Source organism: Cariama cristata, unplaced genomic scaffold (genome assembly GCF_000690535.1).
Source record: "Cariama cristata isolate BGI_N322 unplaced genomic scaffold, ASM69053v1 scaffold11089, whole genome shotgun sequence".
NCBI classification, from domain to species: domain Eukaryota; kingdom Metazoa; phylum Chordata; class Aves; order Cariamiformes; family Cariamidae; genus Cariama; species Cariama cristata.
In genome coordinates this window covers 98,252-115,572 of record NW_009636383.1, presented here as the reverse complement: position 1 = coordinate 115,572, position 17,321 = coordinate 98,252, and the positions used below count along the sequence as shown (strand labels likewise).

At 44.1% G+C, this 17,321-nt stretch overlaps 1 protein-coding gene across 1 annotated transcript in view; it reads right to left on the bottom strand.

Moving 5' to 3' along the window:
• Nucleotides 1–17,321, bottom strand: part of EIF4G3 (eukaryotic translation initiation factor 4 gamma, 3) — a 77,542-nt gene that overhangs the window by 31,432 nt on the left and 28,789 nt on the right. The window contains exons 10-14 of the mRNA XM_009707900.1: nt 13,707–14,543; nt 6,401–6,489; nt 4,274–4,523; nt 1,532–1,689; nt 228–353 (exon numbers count right to left, since the gene is read on the bottom strand). Of these exons, the coding sequence (XP_009706202.1) occupies nt 228–353; nt 1,532–1,689; nt 4,274–4,523; nt 6,401–6,489; nt 13,707–14,543 (1,460 nt within the window). The remainder of the gene's footprint in view (nt 1–227; nt 354–1,531; nt 1,690–4,273; nt 4,524–6,400; nt 6,490–13,706; nt 14,544–17,321) is intronic.

Here is a 17,321-nt window from a genome sequence, read left to right as displayed (position 1 = left end):
AAAGGGGAAGGAGATCAAATCCATTTAAGATCAATACGTACCAGTTGAAAACATCCACAACGTTTTTCTAATTTGCCTAAACTTTGACAGCCAAGAAAGCATCACCCTTGCATACATCCTGACAAAACCAGAACCACCGGAGCATCGGGAGAGGCCCAAAAGCGTGAGGATGGGACTTTACCAGTGTTAAGGCCAGTTTTTAAATTAGCAAGTTGGGGTAAACTCACACTTCCTGACACGTTTCTTCCACCGGAGGTTTGCCTCCCAAAATCAGCAAAGGCTGGCGTGAAGTCTGGTCCCCGAGGCAGTATCCGAGGGTCCAGAGTTCTCAGTGGCAATTTCGGCTGATTGACCTGCATCGTGGAGCAGAACAAACACACAGGATCTGTTCAGCGGGTGCTGCAGCTACCAAAGTTCATGCAAATCTACAGACAATCTCTGCTAAACCATAATAGTCACATTTAATATCCAAAATAATGTTTTTAACAACCCATGCCAAGTTTTACGCATCCACGCTTACACTTAAAATAAGCATTTAATTCAAAATATGCCTTCTGCAGGTGACTACTGAGGAAACAGGCGCAGTTCAGAAACATTTCAAGGCTGAGCATGACTTATGGAGGACAAAATTATGGTAACATGGGCCTGTCTTCTGCAAAATGAACGTGACAGTCTTGGTTCAGGATCACAAAACTGCCACCTTCCCTCAAACAAGTGTCTTTTGTGTTAACAAGACAGACGGCCGACCCAGCAAAGGGAGCTCAAAAGCAGACAGAGCAGCGAGAAGCAACGACGGAAAACCAGTAGGTAGATGAAATAATTTTGGGAACAAAGCTGAATTTTACAATTTGTCTGGGTATGAAATTCAGAGTGGAAATGTTTCTGCATATGAAGATCACCTATATCCTGATCTGTGCTTGAATCTCAAGAGGGAGTCTGTAGTGGTTACATCAACATCAATGAACTACACAGCTCCAACTGAGAGACGAGAATAAGGTCTTGGTGTCAGCACTTAGAAACGACGAGTATTTCAATAAGTGCAGACATACAGCAGAGAAAAATCACATCTGTAATAAGGCTGGCTAGAAATCACAAAAACTTCTTGAGAGTCAAGGTTTTAAAGATCTTTTATTAGATCAGCTCATAAATAGTGACACAACTGTTTCGGACCAAAAAAAGTTTGCCCAAAAGCTTGCCTATGTTTTTTAACCATAGAATTGATCCAATAAAAGATGCTGCTGTCTCTCCATTCAGTCTTGCTTTGCTTATGTCCTTAGGTCTTCATGGCTGTATAATTTTAAATTTCAATAACCACCCAGTATAACTTAATCCAGATAGAGACCATTAAAAACGCTTCAGTTTTGAAATCATCTGTGCACATTCATCAGGCACCAACGCCTCTACCTGAAGAATTCTGTGATGTGACATCAGCCAAACATTTTCCCTTCCCAACAAAAAACTGCACTGAAACGATCCAGGAATAAAGCATGCATTAGGGATCTTCATTTATATTAAAAAAAATTACACGCACCTGCTTTATCGGCTCTCCTCTCACCTTGTCGAGAACCACATCACTTATGGGAGGCAGCCCCTCCGGCTTTTGGATACAGGCAGGCATGAACTGGAAATCCAGCAAGAACTCCCTGTCGTACTGCTTCTTCCCATCTGGGTCCAGGGGCTTCCACTGCTCTATAAGGAGAGAAGGTCCCTGAGATTCACAGCTAACAAAAACCTCCGCTCTCCGAGACGCGTTTCCAGTAAATCCAAAGGGAAGAGATTGCTACAGCTGCCTGGGAAATTTTAATTTAACTTTATTTTAATTTTGAAGGCAGTGAGGAGATGAATACACATTGCATTAAAGGAATATAAACAACGGGGAGCATATAGGCAGCAACCACATACGGAACTAAGCACTAATTCTAGTTTTAACCCGCGTCATCTCATTTTAACTCCGACTTTCACTCTCTCATGCAGTATGACGAAATGAGGACGGTTCCCAGTTTCTGGCTGAAAACGTAGAAGTTAAAGCAGCTGGTTTTGAGTAAAAGGGAGCGATAAATGCAGAGCTGAGGAGAGCACTGCGCAGAACAAAAATATCCGTTGAAAATGTGAAAACACCGAGCCTTCAACAGCCCATCCTGGAGATAACAGTGGGAACCAAAAGAAACACAACCATAGGCCACACTAAGAATTACAACTTTTCACCCATTTTTGGGGAGGGGTCTCTGGGCAGGAGCACTGCAGTGCAGAGCACCCTGCCTGATGCACATCAAAATGTAACCCCACAGCCATTTCAGCGCATCTGGTAGCCTAGAGACAGGATGTTCTTTGCCGGCTGCACAGTTTGCTTGAAGTTAGGAGAGAAAATATGGACTTGCTCAGCAGCCAGGTCGACTAGTCAGGCCCCTAAGCGGGCGGCACATTTTTATCTGAGGGAAAACACCTATATCATATGCCGCCTTTGTATTTCACTGACGCCAAACAGCATTGCTTTGCATTTATCCAGCCATTCAGGTTCGCTGTTAAGGTATTCTATTACTTCTTTATTTCAGTCCCTGATCACCGGCTTTAGGTCTCTGGGTTCTCACCATCCTCATCCCTGCGGAGGCCACAAACAGGAATTTATTTCAGCGATGGGTTTTAATAACTGGGAATGAAAATACACAAAAGGAATTACAATTTTTAGCTCTTTGTGCAATTTTATTTCTACAGAGCTTTGAGATGAAGGGGTGCAGAAAATGGTTTGGCTGGCTAGTTGCATCCCAGCCAGAATTCCTGGCCAGCTACCTATCCACTGTGCCACACGACCCTCCATTTACCATGGAAAAGCACCGACAGCAACAAGAAACAGTTTATATGTACAGTTTCCTTCTCCTGGAAAGTTCTCAACAAGCTGTTTTAATGTGAAAAGCAGCTGGGCAGTGTCACAGGCAGGCCTTCTGGATCCCCAACGAGGGGAGAGACTGGGATCAAACACACAATTCCTCCTACAGTGGACCAAAAGGTAAAAATCCCCCTTTCTAAAAAGGGCAGAGCTGAAATTGAGGATTATTGCACCAAGAGGCCAGGTCTGCTTTGCAGCAGACCAGTCCAACGCGTGTTGCTTTCTGAGGGATCGATCCAACCCCTCCAGCTGAGCGGAAGAACGTCCAGATCCAACTGGGATCATTCCGACTGCATTGAGTGTTTTGGAGAGACAGCTGATAAATCATGGATTAGCTTCAGGATGTGCTTAACTAACGAACCAGTAAGCTAGCCTAAGTGTGTGGTAAACTATCAAGAGGCCTCTACGTTTTCTCCTAATGATACGATAGCACTAAATTAATAAAAGAAAAGCAACTCAGGTCTTTGTCACAACAAAGTGGCGCAGAAATAACAACCACAGTGTAACCACTTAACGGCGGTGCTCCTTGTCCAATGCCTTGTCCACCAGGCTCTCAAGGTCCTTCCTTATTTTGTTTTACACTCTAATTTCTGGGCTCCTAAGAAAACGGCTGATTTATTTGGAGGGAGCTTCACCTGAGTAAGAAATGGCTTAAAAATTGGTAGCAACTGAGAAGTTCATCTCGAGGTCTTTCTTAATGAGGTGAATTAATAGAGCTTCAGCTCTAGAAATTAAATACCTTAATAAATAACAAAACCACCCCTTAGGTACACCATATCCAGTGCTAACCAGCAACGAAAGGAGCGTATCCTGTCAGCCCACACTTGAATTATTTTATCAAAACAACTGCATGCTCACAGTTCAATAGCAGAGCCTGGATTGAAACCCATAAACTGTTTCTTTTCTTTTCCTTATTCTTCTAGAAATTGGAAGATCTATGCAACTGTTTAGCCAGGAAATTAAATCTATATAAACTCGCATACTTGTATTTAGGGCTGAATCAGAACTCTCAAGTCTCTTATTTAAGAAGTGTGTCCGCTTATATGGAATTTCTTGGATCATACTCAGCCGTCTATCAATTCGCCGCCATTTCCACTGTGCTGCAGCCAACATCCCCATGTGCAATAAATTCAAGGAACTGGGGATCTTCTCTTCTTTACCACTAGCAAGACAAAACCCATTTTCCTCTCGTGCTCGCCCAGGTGGTCCCTCTCAGCCTGTCGGTGAGTGGATCCCGGCAGAGCCAGACACGGTGAAACGCTGTACCCTCCTCCAGCCCCACTGGAAACATCCTTCCTTCTGCCGGGAGGATGCATGGGGCGTTAGCAGCCCTTAATGGAGGGAGGCAGAAAACCAAGTGAGCACACAAGAGTCTGAAAGAGGATTTACCTGGTTTATACTGGTACACCGGTCCTTCGCTGGAGCTCTCTGTGAGGCCTGAGTTTGCATCGGTTCCTTCTCCCTCTGAAACGCTCTCGGCACCGTTCCGCACAGGTTCTGCTTCCTGCTCTCCGTTTTCTTCCACAGGTTTCGCTTTTTTAAGCTCAGAGGAGTCTCTCTCTGGTTGGAACCCGTGGCTCATGTTCTCCTGTTCAGATTCAAGTACTTTGTCAGCTGAAAGTTCCTCTTCTACTTTAGGCTGAAGCACAGATGGAAACACAGAGGTTACTTTAAAAACACCCTGCCAAAATTCAAAGCACACGAAACAGCTCTTCATTTATTCACACAGCATTTTTGTGTGTAGCAGGAATACAAATGCAACTTAAAACAGTGATATGGAACAACACACCAAACAACCGCATGATGTATCCGTTCGTTCCCATAGATAACCCACCGATAATTAACAGTGCAACTCAAAAGACTTAGCGCTGCCTGTGAAATCCCCAGGAGCTATTGGGATCGGATGGAAGGAACTGTTAAGCCCTACAGCACAACAGCCATGAGCGATCCCAGCCTGGAAAGACAACCTCACTGTTCTCCTCTCCTGCAGCTCACCAGCCACCTCAAAGGGCACGCCGCGCTTGTTTTTGGGGGGATCCTTCCTTTAAATGTATGCTGCTAATTGGAGCAGATCCCGCTAAAGAAGGTAATGGGACACACAGCCACAATTTCAGCATCTCGGTTTCAGGAAAAAGCATTAATAGTATCGCTGGCTGTTAATTTTAGAGCTCTCCAAGGACACAGCCCTGTTCTGCGTTCAGACAGAGGAGGCGTTAGGAACGCACTTCTCCTGGGAGAAACCCCTACACGCCTAAGCATTAAACAAAGGAAAGACTAAATCGAGGATGCTCCGGAAGAGGCTCTCAATCCCTTCGCCTCCCTACCCGAGGGCACCGCATCCTAAAATGCTTTTTGCAGACCTTTCAAGGGAATACTCTGAAAAATTAGCATTGGTGAAAATGCTGAGTGCTCCAGGAGACAAGACTCCTCCGACAAACGAGGAAGAAGGCGTACAGAGCATAAACTTGCTGCTGCAGTCCCAGTGACATCCTCCGCTTGAAAACAAGCACAGGGATGCTTTTAACTTCTTTGGATTCCCCAATCATCAGCTTTACGTTGCACACAGACCAGCTGTGATACCTTGCACGTGAGAATTTTAAGCGTCTATTCCCCCCCAAACAAAGGGGAAAGAGCTTCTCTACCGTTCGTAACATGCAAATGAGCCTATCTGCTGCTTCGGTGGGGACACCGCAAATGCTTGCTTATACAAAGGACGAAGTATGAAGTACTGTCCACTAGACTCACGACTTACTCGGCAACAACATGTTTTTACAGCAGAAAGATTCAACAGTGTTTGTGGTAAAGGAAAGTTGTGGAGGAAATAGCAGACGAATAACCACCGAAGAAAAATTTGGAGTGAAGAAGCAATGCTTCTCTGCATCACATCTGGCCAACATCAGTTATTATCTATGCACAGGGCAGTCTGAACTTTTACATTTTTACTCTCTTACTCCCTTTCTGATCCCAATTTTACCCAGGATATTAAACAAAGAGGTCCCTCCTGCAATATCCCTACCAGAACGGCAGCAAGGGAGATCTCTGTTACTCATCTAATTACCGTCGAGGTGGTTTTGCCTGGAAACGTCAACATTTTCCTTTCTCAGCTTCTCCATCAGGTGGTCATCAGGAAAACTAACTTTTGGCTGTGACATCACAATGACATCATCGTGCAGCAGAAGAACCTGCCAAATGTCATGATGGTAGCCTGGGACCTAAACGGGTAGTGCTAAGGAATTCAAACACACTTTTATCTCACCCTTCACTGGAAGGGCAGGGGTTACATGTTCCTGAATGTTGGGAGTCATTAAATTAGGCAAGAACAAAAAAAACTTAAGAGCTTTAACAGACTAAAACCGGTTATTCTAAATGACGCTGAGGAGTATCACAGTTCACCCCCCAAAAAGTCTGCCCAGGATCCTTGTAGGACAACTAGGAAGCAGCTTCTCTAAAATACAGTTTCAAGAGAGCAACATCATCATTAAATTTGGATAAAGCAAGACCGTGGTTCCCTCTTACCTCTGTTTCCGCCTCCATCACCTCCTCAGTGGCTTGGGTCTGGTCTTTTGGTTTCTTCCATGTCTTTGGTGCAGTTACAGCTGTTTGGGCTGCAATAGAAGCGTACATCTATTACAACACTAAATTATACAGAGCAAACTTGGCCGTGGGTGATGCGCTTCCCTTTCACACGCTGGTTTTACATACAGGAAAATGAAGTAGTTGCAGCCTTGTGGAGGATTCAGCATGATATAACCACTTTATGTTTCAATGCAACAATAACAAAATCGTTAGAACGACATTAAAACACAGTAATTGTTTTACAAGTTGCTCAATCAAGATCAAAAAGGTACTTGTGATAGCAAGGAGTTTATTGCCAACAGTATAAACGGTCATGCAGGGCAAAAGAAAATCTTCAGAAACTGAACTTGTTTGAAAGATCAAGTATTGGCTAGGAGCGAAGGTTGTTCTCAACATAGTTTTTCAAGGAGTATTATAAGAATTATAATATCATTATAATATTAACCATAAGCCATAACCATGAACAGGCCAAATTTTCCAGTATCTCATCCAAAAGGACAACTCCTCCAATCTTGCAGCACTACTGGCTCTCCTGAGCTGGTCTGATATTTCAATTTAAATCCACTATTCATTAATTTCCATGGCCAAGTGATTCAAAGAAAACACCGTACAGTATCTCTAAGATCAGCAGTGATTTACTCTAATCACTCCACCCACCCCCAAAAGGGTAAAAGAAACCACACAATATATTAAGAGGAGACAAAACCATTAATCCATTATGCTCGTAATTTGTTGCAAGTGCTACCAGCTTAAGTTCTGATACTAGGCACATACGCATATTTAGCACAGAATGTAAACAGAATTGATTTCGTGACTGCAGTTTACTGCAAACAGATTTCCAGCTCGAGCCTTTGGTTTCTAACAGATACGGTGGAAAAAAAACAGCGTGCCCTTGTTTTGTCACAGTAATATACAATTTTGAAAGGCTTTTCAACTACGGATAAACGAAAAGTGTGTTAATAATGGCCTACTTTGTTCCTATAGGCAAAGAAGAAACTGGATTTGCTACGTTCCCACTGTCCCAAAAGATACGTACGAGCCTCAGCAGCTCCGAAACAGCGTTCCCTGTTTGGAGGGCGACTGGGGGCTTGCAGAAACACCGCTGGCTGCGGAAATCTCTACAGTCAGCAGGCTGGCCCCAACCCAAAGCGCGACAGGAGCTATTGTCACTGATAAAAAGATTTTTATCTTCATGCTAAACATCACCAAAGCAAAGGTTAGTAGAAAAAGAAGTCTAATTCAAATATTCCAGCATCATCTGGTTGTTCACTGAACTGATGGTTCATGGAGGAGCTGGAAACTCATCCGGGTCTCCCAAACTCCAAGTCCCGGGCGCCCCATCCATCGCAGCACCCTACAGAGAAACTTTAAGCTTGAAGAGCAGGGCAGAGCCCCAGCAGTCACCCTGAATTTCCTTGGGGCTCAAAGGAGAGTAGAGAAACAGCCAAAGCCGGCACGGATTGCAAAATGGCTTTGCCTTACGCAATCGGGGATTAGCTTTTATTACGGGTAACAGAAGTTCACTGCATCCTTGCAAGAACAGCCGAGTTATTCTCACCATCTTGGGGTGAAATCAGGGTTGGCTAAGGACCAGGTGTCCATGCAGGTGGTAATTTCTGTAATTTAGTAAAGTATGGACCTAAAGCAAGGCTCCACAGTTCCCACCACAAAATCTGCTAAAATTTAGTGCTTTTCAAAAGTCAACTCGCTGTTTTAAGGCTGGATATCAGCCGCACTGCCGCGACACGATACCTTCTTGTCTGGTGATGCCACTTCCACACTTCTGGGGGACTTCTTCAAGGAGGGGGTCATGTCTGCACAGTAATGACCTAAGTACTGCCATAGCCAAGTAATTGAACTGATTAGCCCCAAAGTTTTTAATGTCACAGATTTTCACTCCACTCAAGCTCAAACTACGCTATGGAAAACATCCATGGTGTAAAATAACATTTCATTTTTAAATGCACAGAAAGAAACTCAAGGTCATGGATCTGGGGTTGGCAAAGGTCTGGGGCGTTTCCTTCCTCAACAGTCAGGATGTTAACATTATTGCTTCTCAATAATACTTTTTTTTCCACCTTTTTTTGGCAAAAGAAAGCTGTATAAAGGATGCGATCCTGCCAAGCCTCCCGAACGAGTCTCGCAGCTTTTGCCTTGTTTTAATCGTGCAGATCCTTCTCCTGCTTTGGGGCTTCCCTGCATGAGGATGCTTGGCCGGACACTTGCCTTTAATCCCCAGACACGGCAGCAGCCTTCGCTTAGCCCTGTAGTTTTGCAGCCTGTAACTCCTTACTAACACCCGACCGTATTTCAGAGCTGACTGGGGTATGCCGGCAAGATCTCCAGAGACGTTGCTCAATTTTTCCCCTCTTAAAATAGCAGACATCAGATTATTTTTTTTTTTCCGTCGAGTTCTCATTTCTGCTACAGGAACTGACTCAACAGGAGAATTTATGCTAATGTATGCTTAGAAAATTAAAATGAGTTTAGGTGCCAGCCCTCCCAAACCCAAAACCTGACCAGGAGGACGGCGCGATCTTCAACCCAAATTTCAGCTGCGAGGCACAATGTGAGCCACAGAGAACCCAAAAGGTAACATGTCTAGTTTGGCTCTTGGCAAGGCAGGTCTCCGGTTGCTTCCGGTCTTTCTCAATTTTCTTGTCCCTCCAAATCAAACATTTTGTGTGCACACCAATAATCAAATTCGTTCTCAAATGCAGGTTCATTTTTGCCAGCACTCACACATTTCCAGAGCTTGTTTTCAGCCTGCTCTTTCTGCTGGAGAAGGGACACGAGCAGACCCAGCGTACTGCTCCTGCTTACAAAACACAGGCTGCTTACAAAAATAACAGAAGTAACAGGAGTGATGATATCGATTCTACATTAGGACTGGAAAGAGTAATAAACCCCTTCTTTCCAGACCATCCCAGGCATCACTACTGGTGATAACATCACCACTGGAGAAATCTGCTCTACGCTACCTCAACCCTTTTCTCCAGCTACATCGTGTTCTTCAGAGAACATCTTGCTGCAGGAGATACCCACCCCAGCAAGTCCACAACCCATCAAGCAAGACAGAGAAGGCAGTCTCCTCTCTGCTGTGGGTGCCAACTGCTAAGTGTATATTAATACCAGCTCTTCTATTTTTGTTTTTTAGCCAATGCGCCATTAAAAACCAAAGCAAAGACTCACCATCGCCTTACAGCTCATGGGAAAGAAAATATATTCCAGTGGGCTATGGCAGCAAATCAAGAAAAAGGTGACACTTGATTTATGTTTCCGACTCTCCGGCTTTGGGTGCTGGAGATATTTCTCCAAGACAGTTCCAATTACTGCCCCAAGTTGCTTGTTACAGCCTCCACAGCTACGAAACCCAGGGACTCGCAGTCAGTTGGGTTACTTTATATTGAAATACGTCTCATAAATTAGCTCTGCAAGAAACAGCCCTTTGAATTCAATGTGTGTTAAGCTCTTTTGGCTTCCTATGTTCCTAGGAGTTCTGTCTGGGACAGACATCAATCTCTTATTTTCCTCTTTGCTTCTCATAATAGCCGTGATAGAAAGATTACATCAAAGGCAGGCATTCAGAGCATGTCCTGAAGGCTTCAAGTCTCGGGCAGCGCCGCCTTCTTTAGAAATTCTACTCCACCAACAAAATTTTTCCTGTTTTGTTCCCCAAGAAGTGCTGGTCCCTCACTGCACCCAGCAAAGCTACTAGAGAAAAACCAGAATTTAATAACAAAAGCAACAGTGTGTCATTGATGACTTTTAACTGGAGCAATGTTTTTAATAAGGATCGCTAGCCGAGAGCCGAGTTCCTCTCTTGATAGTATCTGTATTTTTTTTCCTTGTAATGAAGATGAGTAGGAATTAATTATTTTAAAAGCTGCATGCTCTCGCCCTTTGCAGATAACAGCTCTGCCCATCCTGAAAACCTCAAGGTAATCGTTCCCAAGGAGGCAGGAACAAGATCTGCTGCCTGCACACTCGCAACAGGGCACATGTGCTCCTCTAACCCCACATTTTGGTGAATGCTTGGAACCGAAACACAGTCAGCAGCAAGAAACCACACACCCAGGTACAACATCCTGCTTGCAGGATCACAAACTGCAGTTCTCAGTGGTTTAATGCTCTGAAACCCACCAAATCTTCCCTGTTTCATAGGAGACTATAAGCAAGACCAATGATGCTGATGAGCAGGCTATGGATGAACTGGCTACTGTCAGATACTGAGACTGAACCATTAAAACTGCTGTCTTCATTATGCAGGCTAATGTAACTTAAGATATTAAGAGTAGATAGAATGTAAACCAAAAAGGAAAACCAAGCATACTCCAGTTTCTGCAAAATAAGAAGAATATAACACAAGTGCTCCTGTAGACATCCTCTGACCTTGGAAATCTGGTGGAGACCTGATGTCAGTGGAAAAGAAAGAATGGAGGTTCCCTGGACCCCAGAAGGGTCAGCTCTGCTCAGCTCCGGTCTCTTCCTGAAAACACTGAAAAATTCATTTTCTTGAGCTGTAAAAAAAACTTCCAGAGAATAAAGATGTTTAAGGGAAAGTCTCTGTGGTCTAAACATATTTGTTTCTCTTTCTATACAGAGCAAAACATAAAAGAATTGTTTCTCTGACTGTTAGATAGAAGGTGTACTCTGTAAAGCACTTGAGGAACAAGCAAATAATTTCATTCATCCCTGAAAAGCTGTTGTCTCCATCGCAAAACACGGGATACACCTGCAAGTCTCAACAGTGCTGCCCCGCCACGCCAGGGAGGGGGTGGATTAACCCCTCACTCAGAACCCCCCACATTTTTAGGCAGGCCAGATTATAACCACGAAAAGGACACACAGGAGTAAATGCTGCTGCAGTTAGATTATTCTGAGAGGTCTTGAGAGTCAAATCAGATCAGCTACCATGGAAGGGAATAAAGCAGAACGATTTGTGGCCAACTGAACTGCTCTGCAGTAAGTACACACTTCTGCTGAAAACCCCGAAGAAAGACTGTTAGAAGTCACAGAACTCATGCTTACCACCACGTGTTTGAGAAGTTTCCCTCATCCCAATTTCTATCAGATCTCCAGAGATCATAAAAAAAGACTCTTGGCCTTTAGTCCAAGAAAAAAATAAAATACTACAGCCCTTTCTCCTGGCTCCTGAAGTTCAGCATCTGTATTTTCCAGCATATGGCAGAGACGTGCAATTCCTCGCTCAGCCTAGACGGACGCCTGAGTTAGCCGTCACCTTCAGATTATGTTATTTAAAACTCTCTTCCTCTCTCCAAGGAAGAATTGGAAAATTATTGCTAAAAAAAAAAAAAAAGGTTGGCAGAGAAATGTAATACTGTTATACCTCATTAAGAAGGGGTAAAGCACAAAAAACTGACTTGGAGAGTATTTTGCTTTCCTTGAAGTACAGAGCTTTTAAGTAATCAGAGTTTCAAGTGATCTTTTACGTGACTTGAGAAATATTTGCTTCTCTGTTGCCAAAGCCAATGTATTGGCTAATGTGTGCTGTCTAGCCTAATGACATTAAAGCATTAAAATTAATCTTCTGCATAATTAAAAGCCCAAAACGCTGTAAGTAATTTTTTTTTAATTTAAATGACAGGACATTACAAAGCAAGCAATAATATTGCAAGCTGGAACCTGGCTGACTGAAACCTTATTTACAGAAAGAGTCCCATTTCTCTACTTTGTAAGGAAATTAAATAGTGTTATGAAGTAGCTCAGATTGAAAGAACAACAAGTGCCAGAGCAGTGAAATGACCCGAGTAAAATAAAAATAGAAAAGGATTAACAGAAAGAAACCCTCTGTGGCTGGTATAGTGAAGGGATCTTTCTGATCTTCTCTAGATACTGGATTTTATTTAAGATCCAGCATATTGACCTAGCGCAGCATTATGCACATACAGAACACGGCCGGTCTCAGCTTTTCATTTAATTTAATCCATAGCAGAGCATAGCCCTAGATGCTACTGATGCCATTACACATCTATTGCTTCCTTACGAAAGAATAAACTAAAAAGAAGCCCCCTGTTTTAAATGTTACTTTTTAAAAACAAAACCCGAATCACAGCCTACTGTTTCTCCTTTGCTTCTTGTCCAAACTTCACCAAATTCAAAGGATATATTTGAATCAACAACCTCAGTTCCACAGCTCCGAGAGGACTGCAAATCAGGGGGTGAAAGATGTGGCACATTTACATGCTTTAACACTGCTAGGCGGGCACAATAGCCACCATTATACTCCCCCCAGCAGCCAAATACAAGTAATTGATTGATTTAACTTCTTTTCCACAGTTTCATTTCCAGGAACTCCTAACAAAAAAAGCAGTTTTCTATAGAAAATAACAGCAAATGAAAAGAGAGTGGTCTATATTAATCCATTAAATGCTAAACCAGTGATGTGATAGGACACTGAAACCAAAGGCAGATAACAACTCTCAGAGAAACAGCCTGGATTTTAAAAGGCAGCTACAGAAATTTCAATTTTTAGCAATTCGTAACAAGTCCTTACGCCTCCTGAAATAAAGCACCTTGTTTTCTGAAAATTTCAAGAACAGTGAAATGAGAACAGCTGAGCCGAGCAAGGAGAAGGGGAAATTTCGCTTACGTGTTACTTTTGCAGAGGAAAACCAGATGCATCGTTAATTAAGGCTGGGCAGACTGAGGTGTGTGACACTTGGCAAGAGCTCTAATGGCCCATTTCATTTACCCACATCTGGTAACACCACGACACGTTTTTGTAGTTGGGAAAAACCCCACCTCACCAGTTTCCAGAAACCGTCAGCTCAGAAGGTTTGCCCAGAGTGCTTCAGGGTCTGAATGTTAATCTGGTTTAGGAGCAGACTGATAAATCCACAGCAACAGGTCCCCTAACCCACCGGCTATCTCGGCGAGAACAAGAGCAGCATCCTCTGAATTCCCCTGTGAACAGCACTTGGGAATGCTGTCCTGTATCACCGTGAAAGCAAAATGCTGGCAGCTTGCATGAACCCAGCCAACCCTGGGACACACATCCCAGTTGGCTACCTCTTTTATGAACAATTACAAGAGTTTTTTTTTGTCCCTGCAAACAAAGATCAGCATTTCGCAATCACAACAACAGTCATGCAGCATGATCAGAATTATTATTTTTTTTTTTTTGGTAGGTAGAAACAGAAACATCTGATGGAAGAAGAACCCCAAAGACCCCTTTCCTTCATCCTCCAGTCTGCCGCACGCAACCACAGTCCCAAATGCTTACCTGGGACAGGACTCTTGCTCGAGTTTAAATTCTGAGCCTCCGTGCTCTCCTCCAGTTGCCCATCTGCTTCTGTCTCTTCCTTCTTTTCAGTATCTTTTACCTCTTCATTAAGAGTAGTTCTTGTGCTCTCCTCTCCTTCTAAATCTCCATGAACAACAGGAGATGGAAGAGGAGGTGGAGAAGGAGTTGTAGTGGTAACAGCAGCAGCAACAGAAATCGGAGGAGAAGGAGGCGGAGGGGTGGGAGGTGGGGTGGGAGGAGGAGAGGGAGCAGCGTGAAGAGCACTGGAAGATGGCACGCTTTCCACTTCTGCTGGAGGTGCTTCTGGTGGCTCCAACTCAACAGTCAATGGCGCAGCTTCCGTCTGGGCTACATCTACTACGCTCTCTGCAGCAGTTACTTTTTCACTAACTCCGTTCATTTCATTAATTAGATTAGTACTAGCAGTCACTGGAATATCACTAGATGCTACACTACTAGGCTCCTTGCACACCTCGGCATCAGCCTCTTCTGCTGGCGAAGGGTCTGATGTGTCCGTGCAGGGTGCGGCACTAGATACAGGCATTGCCTCCTGTTTGGGGGAAGCGAGTTCACATTTCTCTTCTGAGTCAGCTGTGAACGTGGATTTACTAGAAACGGTGACAACAGCAGCAGCAGTAGAAACAACTGTGACAGGAGCGGCCGGGGTTGGCGATGGAGCAAGAGGAAGTTCTGGTGGGGTTTCCACTGAGGTGCCCTCGGTATTCTGGCCAGCTTGATCTTTTTTCTCGCCAGTAGGTTCTGGTCTGAGGACTGGAGAAGGTGGTTTTAATACTGGATCTGGTTTTGGCTTCTCTTCTGGAAAAGGAGAAAAAAAAAAAAGACAATGTCACAAACAGCAACTCCATTTAAGCCCCCTTGGCTCCCCTCGCCTGCACTCTGCCCACTACTCAAGAAGCTCCGAGGAAGACACCAGAGGCACCTGAAGCGAACCTTGCACCTACAGGAGAAGTCCGGGGAGCCCGCAGCTGGCAAGTCGGAAAATGCAACCGCGGCTTCTATTTTTCTGAACATAGGCCTTGCAGTAAACAGCCATCCTTTACAGAAAAGGCATACAAGAATGTTACAAAACGTGGATTTTTTGCAGAAACTGCTGCTGAAAACAGAGTTGTCCTTGACAGAAATTACAGAAGACAGAAATACGCTTTACTTGGATTCTGCCTCAAAGGAGCCCGGTGTTTTTAACACCAAGACCCTGGTGAACTCATGTTCCAAAACGCAGGCAGGCAGACACTGGGGAGAGCACCGGCAACCTGCAGGCACTCTCTGCGGCGGTTCCCTCAATTCCTGAAATGGGGAGATTACTCCATGACTGATGACAGGCCGATCCTTTACGGATGCCATGTGTCATGCCATCACTAATACATGAGATCCATCTCATTTATTTTTCCACTTGTTATTTCTCACTCCATCACCCATCAGAACATACCCTTTTTTTGTTCTAAGCTTCAGCAAAGATACCTTTTCCCAAAGAAACTCAAAAAGGAACTTAAGCACAGTTGCCACCGAAGAACAGCATCATTACCTCTTGATGTTTGCGGTCTAAGGGTATCAAGCAGCACAGGAAAAACACGGCAAAAGATGCACATGTATCGAACCAAACCCCAAAATATTAGGCGCAGACAAGTTCCTGTACTTATCCTGTGATTAGCAACAGACTTTGCGATACCATCCCTGCCACAACCATCACGAAGCTCCCGAAGGTCTGCTGCAACTCCGTTTAACACACTTATTCCCACTCCTTTTGAACAAAGTATGAGCCAAGATCTTTTAGGAGGATGGGAGAGGGTGTAGATCTTTTAGGATCTTGGCTCTACAGGATCTCTTAGGATCTCTGCTACACCCTCTCCCACCTCCAATTTGACAACAAGATGTAGACTGTAAGATCTTCTTCGGAAGGCACCTCCGTGCTACAGCTCTGCAAGATGGATGAGATGGGCATCACTCAAAGTCAATGTACCGATGGCAGGGACTCAACGGTCCAGTTCCTAATCACCATTACGAGGAGATCAGCTCTACCTGTCCTCGGGGGGGGGAGCTCTGCTCTGCTCCATCAACATAAGATGTCCCCAGGCTTTCTGAGCACGGAAGCAACCGGGACCTCCTTCAGCACACTGCCACAGCACCAAAAAGTAATTCTGCAAAAGCCAGAGGCACAAACCCTGCTGTTCATATTAGGAAACTGAAGGCCACAACCAACTCCAAATCATCAAAATTTGGGTAGAACTGAGGAGGTATGGCTTAGCTTGGTCATTTTCCAGCTCTGTTGGGTTCCTATTCGGGGCTTATTCAACAGACAGGCTGAAGGGAAGGGGTTTTTGAAGGAGAACCCATCCAAAACTGCCTGGAGCATCAAGTCCCATCTTTAGGAACAGCTGAAGCAATGAAGAACTTTGCTTCCAGCCATCAACAGCCCCAGCAGCGTTACAGCGAGGACCAAGGCCAAAGCAGTAGTTTATCAGTTTAACGAGGCATGCAGGGAGACGGCTCTGGAGGAGGATGACAAATGAGGAAAAAGATGGGAAAAGTATCCCAACAGCTGATTTTGATTCTGAAGGCTTCGTGGAAGAAAAAGGACCCGGGAACTGGTTTAGAAAAGAACATGCGTCACCTCCGATTTCTGGAACATCCTTTGCAGACAACTCATGGAGCATTCTTGACATTTACAGCTCGCTATAAACAACTGCCTGGATATTCTCTCCCTTGAGTCAAATGAGATTGCTCCAAAAAAAAAAAAAAAAAAGGGCATTTGAAGTGTCTAGAAAAACATTCTGAGAGATAAAAAACACAGCAAAAATACACAACTGCGTTTTAAAACCAGTGGTTTAAACACACTTTCTTCAAACTACACCTTATTTGGCCAATATATGCGCCATCGATACAGACCGTGTGTGAGAAATTCAAGGAGAAAAGTAATTTAAGGCGGGGGGATTTCATAAGAACGATGAGCAGACTTGGTTAATGAGAAGTAAATGTTAACTTGAACGACCATCACAGAGAACAAATCTCAAAGTCCTGGCAAAGGAACATTCGTCCCTGCCAACTATTACAGAAACAGTCACGTGAAACAACATACAGTTGGGAAGGGAACACACAAGTCAACGCAATTCATCCAAACTGAATCAGATCCCTTTTCCTAAATACGCCAAGATCATTCTTCACGTTATATTCAGAAAGTATTTACTGCAAGCGCTATGCTGCTCAGGAGGAAAGCTTGCTCCATCAATAGATATTTTTTTAAATGTCCAGATAAATACAAATGTTGCAAAACTAGTCTTCATTCGAAATACTTTTACAAACTCCGCAGGACAGACACTTGCTACCTCCTCCAGGCACAGACATTAAAGCCAGCGAGGGAGCTGGGTTGCTGGGTGGTCACGGTGGCAAAGACTGCCCAGAGCGGTGGATGGGGAAGATTTTACAAAAGAATTCATTTCTGCTTCGTGGTGTTTATCTGAAAATAATCGCTGGGCTTGCTGCCATTTTTCCATCTTCTGTGCCGATGCAAACATTCACGAGGCGGTACCGACACCGGCTTCGCAGGCAGTTTTTGGAGCACACGTTACTGAGTCATAG